Below are 12191 nucleotides of genomic sequence, written 5' to 3'. Positions count from 1 at the left end.
GTGGGGATGTTAACCCCGGTGTCCTGGCTAAATTCCCATTCTGGCCCTCATACCATCATGGCTACCTAATCATCCCCAGCTTCCAATTGGCTCATTTTCCTCCTCTCCTCTCCCCTGTAACTCTTCTCCAGGTCGTTGCTGTAAAAGAGTATCTCTTCTCAGTCAACTTACCTGGTACACCTTTAAAATAATATCCTGGTACAATAGGGATCGTAAAACAAAAAAAACATTTTTTGTTGTTGACAAAAATGGATTGCTCAGTGAGCTGCATGTTGTGTGAATTACGAGACTACATTGTTCTGACTGACTACTACATTGCTCATTTTGTAGGCTGTTCAGGAACGGGAGAAAAACCAGGTGTCCAAAGGATTTTCAGAATTCGTCCTGTCAAGTCCAAATGGGTCCTTAAAGCTGAACAGTTGGTTTGCGTTCAAGAATCCCCGCTCCACTTCCATCAATCCAGAGGTGTAGTTTTATCAGGCTGAGGACATGAATCTGTCATATTGTATATGAATAACTGGAATATCATTCTATTTCCATCTGTTGTCTCAATCGCTGCACCATATGGCCTCCTACAGAAGATTCAGCTGTTACCTGCAGACACCACACCAAGCTGTTGTCAGATGATTATGGGAAACACAGGGGTGGATATTGAGATGGAGTTAATCGGGGATGATGAGAGGACAGTATGGAAATCAGTGGTATCAAAAGGTAAGTAATACTATACATGAACAGTATGTCAATCATCAATGTCCTTTTCTAACAGATGCTATTAAAATGTTTTATGATATTTTCTATTGTTTGTTTTTCAGATGTGTACAGCAACGACTCTCATCCAACATGTAAGTTTGTTTTTGTGGACGAGTTTTATAAACTGGGTTATAGAGCTAAAATCTCATCAAGTTTGGATGAAGGACACTAATGAAGGTCTTCATGAGTCATGTTCAGTGGAGTGATGAAGACCTTCGTGAGTCGTGTTCAGTGGGGTGATGAAGGTCTTCATGAGTCGTGTTCAGTGGGGTGATGAAGACCTTCATGAGTCATGTTCAGTGGGGTGATGAAGATCTTCATGATTCGTGTTCAGTGGGGTGATGAAGACCTTCATGAGTCATGTTCAGCGGGGTGATGAAGGTGTAATGATATAAATACTGACAAAGGCACTGTATATGAGGCCTTGTCTTTGTAGAAAGTTGAATCTGTGCTTGAAATGCGATACTTGACTGAGGGACCTTCCAGATGTTGTATGGGGGACAGGTCCAATTTGACATTACAGAGTATTTTCAGTAGACTGTGGACAAAACATTACAATGAAATCCATCTTAATCCCACTATGTAACACAATAGAGAAATCCAAGGGGTGTGAACACTTTTGCAAGGCTCTGTATGTTATGTCGAATAGACAATCGTGTCAGCCAGGGTCGGCGTCAATTCCAAATCAATCAGTCCATTCAGGAAGGAAACTGAAATTCCTATTCAATAACTGGAAAAGGGATTCTACTTTTGACTTTCAGTGACTTCTCAATAAACCGAATAGGAATTTCATTTTTACGTTTTGACTGACTACAATTGGAATTGCCTACAACCTTGGAGCTCTATTCAAAAAATGACTATCAGAGGAATGGTAACTGGAGAGACTGCAAGATGTAGAAACAGCTGCTGTTAACCCTAAAACCATATTAATTTAATTGACCCCCCCCCCCCCCCCTTCAGCATTAATACTCCTTGGGATTCCTGCTGAGGAGTTTCTTCAGAAACACAGGGCTGAACTCATTCAGGGAGTCAAAAACACAAAGCCAATAGCAGATGTTCTACGGTCAAAGTACATGATTGGTGATGAAGAGTACTCCAGAATAAAAGCCGAAACAACTGAACAGGAGCGAATGAGAGAACTACTGAACGCAGTCCTCCCTAAAGGACCAGAAGTGATGGGAGCTTGTCTCAAAGCTCTCAGTGAACATGAACACCATCTTGTTAAGTTCTTGAGTGAATCGAGGTAAGACCAGTTTCTTTTCTCCCTCCATTGAATATGTGGAATGATTAAATATAGGTCAAATAAAAACATAGCTACCCAGATCAAAGAGAGATTGTTTTTCAGAATGGAACCATGTTTTTGTGTTGCTGCCTGTAATAAATTACTCTTATCATAGGACCATCATCACATCATTATCTCATCATTATCTCATCATTACCTCAGGTGTATCATAGGACCATTATTCCATCATTATCTCATCGTTATCTCAGATGTATCATATGTCCATCATCACATTATTATCTCAGGTATCTAACACCTCCTTCTTCTCCATACTTTCTGATCTCTCTCTTCCCTTCTCCTCCATCCTCTGTCTTGTAGCACCTAATCTGAAGATGCTGAGGCCTGTCTCCTAGTCTTTTGACAAAGACACTTCTTCACCTAATCTGAAGATGCTGAGGCCTGTCTCCTAGTCTGTGGACAAAGACACTTCTTCACCTAATCTGAAGATGCTGAGGCCTGTCTTCTAGTCTTTGGACAAAGACACTTCTTCACCTAATCTGAAGATGCTGAGGCCTGTCTTTTAGTCTGTGGACAAAGACACTTACAAAGACCCCCCCCCTGAAATGGATAAAATTAATGGTAACATATTGGCACTGTACGAAACATATGCACGGTGTCCAATACCACTCAAATATACGCCATTTCATTCAAAGCTTATGGCAAATGTCATAGGGCAAATGCCAAGTGTCATACAGCAAAAATCCAAACGATGGCGAGCGCGCTCCACCATAGATTTTCATATTGCAAATGCACATCAAGTCATGACCCAAGAGTCACATTTTGAAAATTTGAATTTTTTTTCTAAAACTTATCAACCCCCTAAAAAAGAGCTTTCTGGACTGTTTTTCGAGTATCTTTAGATTTTTTTTGTCAATTATACATGTATAAGAACAGTATGAACATACTCTTGTCATATTTCATTGTCATAATTAAAAGTATATATTTTTTTACTTGTCCATTTTTTTTTTTTTTTTTTTACCTTTATTTTACTAGGAAAGTAAGTTAACTTCTTGAAACTCCCCAACCCGGATCCGGGTTTGTGACTAAAGCCTCAGGCTCATTAGCATAACGCAACGTTAACGATTTCTGAAAATCGCAAATAAAATGAAAATAATGCTTCTGCTCTCAAGCTTAGCCTTTTCTTAACAACACTGTCATCTCAGATTTTCAAAATATGCTTTTGAACCATAGAAATTGACTAATTTGTGTAAGAGTATGCAAAGCTAGCATAGCATTTTGTGTAGCATGTAGCACGCAACATTTTCACAAAAACCAGATAACCAAATAAATAAAATCATTTACCTTTGAAGAGCTTCTGATGTTTTCAATGAGGAGACTCTCAGTCACATACCAAATGCGCAGTGTTTCCTGAAAGCGTCTGTGTGTAGGAGAAATCGTTCCGTTTTCTACATTGCGTCTGGCTACCGAAACGAACCGAAAATGCAGTCACCTACAACGTAAAACTTTTTCCGGATTAACTACATAATATCGACCGAAACATGGCAAACGTTGTTTGGAATCAGTCCTCAAGGTGTTTTTTCACATATCTCTTCATTGACATGCAGTTCGTGGAAGCTTGCTTTACTCTCTGTATCGTTTGGAAAAATACTGGCAGGTGACTTTTGCGCACCAATTTCGGCGCAGGACACCGGGCGGACACGTGGTAAATGTGGTCTGTTATGGTCAATCTTCCAATGATCTGCCTACAAATACGTCACAATGCTGCAGACACCTTGGGGAAACGACAGAAAGGGCAGACTTACTCCTCTCGCGTTCACAGCCATATAAGGAGACCATGGAATACAGAGCCTCAAAAATCCTTGTCATTTCCTGGATGCCATCTCATCTTGGTTTTGCCTGAAGCTCACGTTGTAGGGCACGCACAGAGAAGATCTTTGTATTTCTGGACACGTCAGAGTGTTTTCTTTCGAACGGTAGCAATTATATGCATAGTCGAGCATCTTTTTGTGACAAAATATCTTGTTTAAAACGGGAACGTTTTTCATCCAAAAATGAAATAGCGCCCCCATAGATGTAAGAGGTTAAGAACAAATTCTTATTTTCAATGTCGGCCTAGGAACAGTGGGTTAACTGCCTGTTCAAGGGCAGAACGACAGATTTGTACCTTGTCAGCTCAGGGGTTTGAACTTGCAGCCTTCCGGTTACTAGTCCAACACTACCCTGCCGCTCCATAAGGTATATGTTTTGTCCATTTGCAATATGATTTCATAGGAAGTCAAAAGTCGAAGTAAAAAGTCAGTGAACCATTGCCAAATGCCATAAGAAATGTCCAAATGCAATATGAAATTATTGAAAGTGCCAAATCAAGATGTTATGTCCATTTGCCATGTACGATCATAGGAAGTTGGTTTCCAAACGCAAAAGTCAGTGAATCATGTCCAAATGGCATTTATACTGCCCAGATGATATATAGCACTATGTTAAGTCATGAATCAACCTAGATTGTCTATTTGTCATGTATGATCAGGGAGAAGTGGGACTCTGTTGTTTTTTAAACTATTTTTTTGATAGGGATAGTGGTTCCTCTCCATCGCTCGTTGGTGTTTATTTCAGAATGTCAATTTGGTGATGGTCTATCACTGTTTAAACATATTGCAAATGGACAAAGGTCAGCCAGAAAGTCACCGTCCATCAGTCAATTAGATATCATTCTGAAACCAAACTGATACAAACTGACACTACACCCACTTTTTCCAACTCGTTTAGAAACCAACTATCACATATTTTAGAGCATCCCCATAATACACAGCTCCTTCTGTTTAAAGCATAATAAAAACATAAAATACAGCTGCGGGTCCAGTTCCGACAGCATGTGTAGGCCTAGCTGAATCCCAAGTTTCGGCTCGATAGGTTATTTGGAGCCCGAGCAGCGATCTTAATTGGTGCTGAAAATCCACATTTTCCGGCTGTTACTACGGGGTCCTTGAATGAGCTATCGGAAAGAAACGTTGGGGTCCGTCTCTATGGGCTGAGGTGGTTTCAATGCACCAAGTCTTGCGACTCTGGGACTTTTCTAAATGTCGTCATTTTCGTAATGATCAAAATGAATTGAAGTTATTCCAAATGTACGAGGCTGTTTCTCAGTCTGAGAACCTTCCAGAGCCACATAACGCACAGTGAGTTATCATATTGAGCTCCTGAACAGGTTTCTAAAGTTCCAGAGCTCTAGGTCTGACGGTTCTTTGATAGTTCGAATGAAGGTGACTATTGCAGGCTCTGTATGTCTCTAAACCCCACACTGTGTCACTATGTCCTAGCTGTGTGTGAGCTTTTCTTGGAAATCTGATGGGAGAAATGACTGATTTCCAGTTCATGAGGGTTACCTAGTCACACATTGGAAGTTTTGAAATGATCTGACCTTTTTAGCCCTTCAAAACAGCCCCTATGACCACAATTTAAGGCACTACTGGTTGGCACAGGAAGCTAAAAGTAAACACATATCCTCGTTGGGGTAGGCTTTTACAGAATCCTTAAAGTCAGAGTTTAAAGTTGTTAAGTTGTTAAGTTTTGACTGATCTACACAGGGTTGAATGCAGTGATTTTCACAAATGCAGATTATGTACATCAAAACAACTTTTGGGTTAATTTAACCTCTTCTGGTTGCTCCAGGAAGCATATAATCGACACAGGTAGACCTCGTAGTGGCCTGATGGATTGTTATCGAAGACAGGTTCATAAGACATTCATAACCCACATAGGTTTCAGGTTGAATTTAGGGGTGTGGGCAATGTATTTGTATGGGGAAAGAAGTCAATGCAAACTGTTTGATGTAAACCCCTTCTTTTCACTGTTAAGGGTTAATGCCAAATTGTCAACGTTAGGCTTGCACAGATCGAGAGGACCTCAGGAACGTTCACTCTGACATTTCAAAAACTGCAAAGATATTGTCTGTAAGTGCAACAGAACTGATGTTACAGGCGAAACCCAGATACAAATCCAATCAGGAAGTGCCTCATTTTTTGAAACCGCCTCATTCCAATGACTCCTTATATCGCTGTGAATGAGCTACGAATGAGCTTACGTTGTCTATGTATTCCCCTAGGTGTCTACAGTATTGTGACGTCTTTTTACGCATTTATGTTGAAGAATAGCCGTAAGGGACCACATTTAGCAAGTGGTCACATGATGTCTCCCGCAGAAAATCTTGCGTAAAGTACACAAGTAGCCATTTTTCCAATCGCTTCTTATGAGAAACCAATTGTCCCGACGGATGTATTGTGAAAAACACCTTGAGGATTGATTCTAAACAACATTTGCCATGTTTTTGTCGATATTATGGAGCTAATTTGGAAACAAAGTTTGGCGTTGTAGTGACTGCATTTTCCAGTCGATTTCTCAGCCAAACGAGAAGAACAAACGGAGCAATTTCGCCTACAAAAATAATATTTTTGAAAAAAAGAAACATTTGCTATCTAACTGGGAGTCTCCTGAGTAAAAACATCCAAAGTTCTTCAAAGGTCAATGATTTAATTTGATTGCTTTTCTTATTTTCGTGAAAATGTTGCCTGCTGGTAGCAGAGCGTAGCCATAGCATTATGCCATGATAAACTTACACAAATGCTTGTCTAGCGTTGTCTGTAAAGCATAGTTTGAAAATCTGAGATGACAGTGCGATTAACAAAAGGTTAAGCTGTGTCTCAATATATTTCATTTGTGATTTTCATGAATAGGAAGATTTTCTAGGAAGATTTATGTCCGCTGCGTTATGCTAATTAGTTTGAGGCTATTGTTACGCTCCCGCATGCGGGTTTGAGAGTCATGAGAAGTTAACGGATTCGTGTAAACATGCCGCAACCGGATCTGTAACCAAGCCTATGCTCACCAAGTTTCATCTTCAAAGTCTTTTCCGTTTTTGGAGAAATGGCCATGAAGTGATTGGTGATGTTTTGTACATTTGCAATATGATTACATTTGCCATCTGGTGGTATTTACCGGGACAGCAGAAAAATAACCAAAATTTGAAAATTGTATAAAACGGAAACTGAATGTCCGAGAGACATCGTTCGATGACTTCTCGGGAAGATCTGGCCCGGTGCACGGCCCGCCACCGTCTGCAAATTTTAGAAACATTCGTGGACGTCTAGTAAGGGACCGTACATTTGCAATATGGAGTTTCTCATCAATCATACAGAAAATGCCAGAAAGTGCCCTTCATGTGCTGTTTTATAAACCACTGTTTGTGTTTTATTCATGTGCTGTTTTATAAACCAATGTGTGTGTTCGTCAAGTGGTTGACTGTACAAATCCTCACTATCAGTAGCTATAATTTGGCAGTAAGCCCAGATGATGTTTTGAGAACGAGATATCTCAGTTTCAAGGTCTCAGCTTAGAGAGAAGAAGACTGGTGAGGTGTTGGTCTGTCAAATGTTATGAACCAGTATTGGTCAGTCACATGAATTGAACAAAACAGTAATGATTAATTAATTATGCTAAATCATGCAAATATAACTTGTATGTGTATCACCATATATAAACTGTTGGTTCTGACCAGGGAGAGCTCCTGATTGACATGTGCCCTATGGTACATTGAGTTGGGCCTGACCAGGGAGAGCTCCTGATTGACATGGAATGATCTCTTGTCCTATACAGATGGTGAAGCTGATAGTCAGGCTAGTCAAAGATACACACCACCATGTTGACATCTTGACCAAAGACCTTCCTTAGATTCTTTATGGGACTACAACTCACTCTGTCTGAAGGAAGTGAGGAAATGGAGTCAGTGAAGGTGATAGCTGAGAGGACAGAGAAGGCACGTGACATCATCGACAGTACCTGCGCCGACAGAGATGGCCGCCTCGCTTTGCATTCCTAGGAAACTATGCAGTTTTTTGGTTTTTAACCTGTTAAATCTATGGGGGCGCTATTTCATTTTTGGATAAAAAGACGTGCCCGTTTTAAGCACAATATTTTGTCACAAAAAGATGCTCGACTATGCATATAATTGATAGCTTTGGAAAGAAAACACTCTGAGATTTCCAGAACTGCAAAGATATTGTCTGTGAGTGCCCCAGAACAGGAGCTACAGGCAGAACCAAGATGAAACTGCAACCAGGAAATGAGCTGGATTTTTGAGGCTCTGTTTTTCGTTGTCTCCTTATATGGCTGTGAATGCGACAGGAATGAGCCTGCCCTATCTATCGTTTCCCCAAGGTGTCTGCAGCATTGTGACGTATTTGTAGGCATATCATTGGAAGATTGACCATAAGAGACTACTTTTGCCAGGTGTCCGCCCGGTGTCCTCCGTCGAAATTGTTGCGTCATTTTCAGCTGCTGGTATTTTTCCATGGGATTCTGAGACGAAAGCAGGCTTCCACGAACGGCATATCAATGAAGAGATATGTGAAAAAACACCTTGAGGATTGATTCTAAACAACGTTTGCCATGTTTCGGTTGATATTATGGAGTTAATTTGGAAAAAGTTTGACGTTTTGGTGACTGAATTTTCGGTTCGTTTCGGTAGCCAAATGTGATGTACAAAACGGAGCGATTTCTCCTACACAAAGATTCTTTCAGGAAAAACTGAACATTTGCTATGTAACTGAGAGTCTCCTCATTGAAAACATCCGAAGTTCTTCAAAGGTAAATGATTTTATTTATTTGGTTTCTGGTTTTTGTGAAAATGTTGCGGGCTAAATGCTACGCTAAATGCTAAGCTAGCTAGCAATACTCTTACACAAATGCTTGATTTGCTATGGTTCAAAAGCATATTTTGAAAATCTGAGATGACAGTGTTGTTAAGAAAAGGCTAAGCTTGAGAGCAGGCATATTAGTTTAATTTCATTTGCGATTTTCAGAAATCGTTAATGTTGCGTTATGGTAATGAGCCTGAGGCTGTATTCACGATCCCGGATACGGGATGGGTAGTATCAAGAAGTTTAACGTCTTATTTCTTACATTGGTACCCCAGGTCATCTTAGGTTTCATTACATACAGTTGAGAAGAACTACTGAACATAAGAGCAGCGTCAACTCACCATTTTCCTTTCGGAAAAGCTGACCACGACTCCATTTTGTTGATCCCTGCCTACAGACAGAAACTAAATCAAGAAGCTCCCGCGCCGAGGTCTGTTCAACGCTGGTCCGACCAATCTGATTCCACACTCCAAGACTGCTTCCATTACGTGGACTGGGATATGCTTCGTATTGCGTCAGACAACAACATTGACGAATACGCTGATTCGGTGTGCGAGTTCATTAGAACGTGCGTTGAAGATGTCGTTCCCATAGCAACGATTAAAACATTCCCAAAAAAGAAACCGTGGATTGATGGCAGCATTCGCGTGGAACTGAAAGCACAAAACACTGCTTTTAATCAGGGCAAGGTGACTGGAAACATGACCGAATACAAACAGTGCAGCTATTCCCTCCGCAAGGCTATCAAACAAGCTAAGCGTCAGTATAGAGACAAAGTAGAATCTCAATTCAACGGCTCAGACACAAGAGGTATGTGGCAGGGTCTGGTGTGTTTACGGACATATTCAATCAATCACAATCCCAGTCTGTTGTTCCCACATGCTTCAAGAGGGCCACCATTGTTCCTGTTCCCAAGAAAGCTAAGGTAACTAAACGACTACTGCCCCGGAACTCACTTCCGTCATCATGAAGTGCTTTGAAAGACTAGTCCAGGACCATATCACCTCCACCCTACCTGACACCCTAGACCAACTCCAATTTGCTTACCGCCCAAATAGGTCCACAGACGATGCAATCTCAACCACACTGCACACTGCCCTAACCCATCTGGACAAGAGGAATGCTGTTCATCGACTACAGATCGGCATTTAACACCACAGTGCCCTCCAAGCTCGTCATCAAGCTCGAGACCCTGGGTCTCAACCCCGCCCTGTGCAACTGGGTACTGGACTTCCTGACGAGCCGCCCCCAGGTGGTGAGGGTAGGCAACAACATCTCCACCCCGCTGATCCTCAACACTGGGGCCCCACAAGGGTGCGTTCTGAGCCCTCTCCTGTACTCCCTGTTCACCCACGACTGCGTGGCCACGCACGCCTCCAACTCAATCATCAAGTTTGCGGACGACACAACAGTGGCAGGCTTGATTACCAACAACGACGAGACGGCCTACAGGGAGGAGGTGAGGGCCCTCGGAGTGTGGTGTCAGGAAAATAACCTCACACTCAACGTCAACAAAACTAAGGAGATGATTGTGGACTTCAGGAAACAGCAGAGGGAACACCCCCCTATCCACATCGATGGAACAGTAGTGGAGAGGGTAGTAAGTTTTAAGTTCCTCGGCGTACACATCACAGACAAACTGAATTGGTCCACCCACACAGACAGCATCATGAAGAAGGCGCAGCAGCGCGTCTTCAACCTCAGGAGGATGAAGAAATTCCGCTTGTCACCAAAAGCACTCACAAACTTCTACAGATGCACAATCGAGAGCATCCTGTCGGGCTGTATCACCGCCTGGTACGGCAACTGCTCCGCCCACAACCGTGAGGCTCTCCAGAGGGTAGTGAGGTCTGCACAACGCATCACCGGGGGCAAACTACCTGCCCTCCAGGACACCTACACCACCCGATGTCACAGGAAGGCCATAAAGATCATCAAGGACAACAACCACCCGAGCCACTGCCTGTTCACCCCGCTATCATCCACAAGGCGAGGTCAGTACAGGTGCATCAAAGCTGGGACCGAGAGACTGAAAAACAGCTTCTATCTCAAGGCCATCAGACTGTTAAACAGCCACCACTAACATTGAGTGGCTGCTGCCAACACACTGACTCAACTCCAGCCACTTTAACAATGGGAATTGATGGGAAATGATGTAAAATATTTCACTAGCCACTTTAAACAATGCTACCTAATAAAATGTTTACATACCCTACATTATTCATCTCATATGTATACGTATATACTGTACTCTATATCATCTACTGCATCCTTATGTAATACATGTATCACTAGCCACTTTAACTATGCCACTTTGTTGACATACTCATCTCATATGTATATACTGCACTCAATACCATCTACTGTATCTTGCCTATGCTGCTCTGTACCATCATTCATTCATATATCTTTATGTACATATTCTTTATCCCCTTACACTTGTGTGTATGAGGTAGTAGTTTTGGAATTGTTAGCTAGTTTACTTGTTGGTTATTACTGCATTGTCGGAACTAGAAGCACAAGCATTTCGCTACACTCGCACTAACATCTGCTAACCGTGTGTATGTGACAAATAAAATTTGATTTGATTTGAGATGGTGTTGAGAAAAGGAAATGATTCATGTTCCAGGATGATCAACCTTGGGGAGCTGGACCCCTGTCTTTGTTCACAGCTTCAGATCAACAGTTGTAGTCAACCCCTGGAGGTGGGGAGACCAGGCAGAGTAGACTGGCAGGATGGTTTAACATGTTCTTGCTGTCTGCTGCTTTAAATCATGGTCACAACAATGTACAGAAAATGTCTGTTACGGATACAGTTATCCTGTGTGTGTGTTTCTTTTCTCTCCTTCTCCCCTCTCAGGTGAAAATCATCACTCCCCAATCAGTCAACAATCAATCATCAATCAGAAGACACACCTCCTCCTATTTCCTGACCTATCACAGTTCCTTCCCCATGGTTTAAAAACCCCATCATTTGTTTGTTCTAGAGCTCAGCTCAATCTCTCTGTAAATGTCATGTCTGTAGGTCTCTGTGTTTCACTCTCGCTTTGTGTCTTAACCTCTCTTTTGTTTAAGCACCTCATAGCACTTTGTCATCACCTGTGAGTATTGTTTTTGGTTATGGTGTTTGTGTTTGATTGCTGGTGGGAAAAGGGGGAAACCAAGACAAGTCGCCCATGGGCATACACTACCCGTAGGTGAACTTTGTTAAATACACTAGTTAGAACTGGGCGGCCCACCCACTGTATTTTTGGTTAGTTAGTTAGCTGTTGTTAAAGTAGGCTAGTCTAGCTTAGGGGTGTTTTTGAATACTTATTGTTTCTTTCCTTGGGTCCAGCTCAGCCCCTTTTCCTGCTCCCCCCATTACCGTGTGTTTATAAATAAACCTAGAGTTTGACGGTAGATTTCTGTTGTCGTGGTTATTTCGTTCACACTTTTCCTTTGTCACAATAATAATTTGCATGAGTTATGTTACGGGTCTCATTACCATCCCCCTAGACTGTCGG

General features: G+C 41.9%; 1 protein-coding gene across 1 annotated transcript in view; it reads left to right on the top strand.

Moving 5' to 3' along the window:
* The window catches only part of LOC135532576 (NACHT, LRR and PYD domains-containing protein 12-like), a 33308-nt gene extending 21224 nt beyond the window's left edge, over nt 1-12084 (top strand). Inside the window, 5 exon segments of the mRNA XM_064960056.1 lie at nt 331-465; nt 579-711; nt 813-842; nt 1711-1993; nt 11546-12084. Coding sequence (XP_064816128.1) covers nt 331-465; nt 579-711; nt 813-842; nt 1711-1993; nt 11546-11549 — 585 coding nt within the window. The 3' untranslated portion in view covers nt 11550-12084.
* Nucleotides 12085-12191: the final 107 nt, after the last annotated feature.

This window comes from Oncorhynchus masou, unplaced genomic scaffold (genome assembly GCF_036934945.1).
Source record: "Oncorhynchus masou masou isolate Uvic2021 unplaced genomic scaffold, UVic_Omas_1.1 unplaced_scaffold_1915, whole genome shotgun sequence".
NCBI lineage: Eukaryota > Metazoa > Chordata > Actinopteri > Salmoniformes > Salmonidae > Oncorhynchus > Oncorhynchus masou.
Note: the sequence above shows the minus strand (reverse complement) of the source record. Positions and strands in the feature narration are given on the sequence as shown.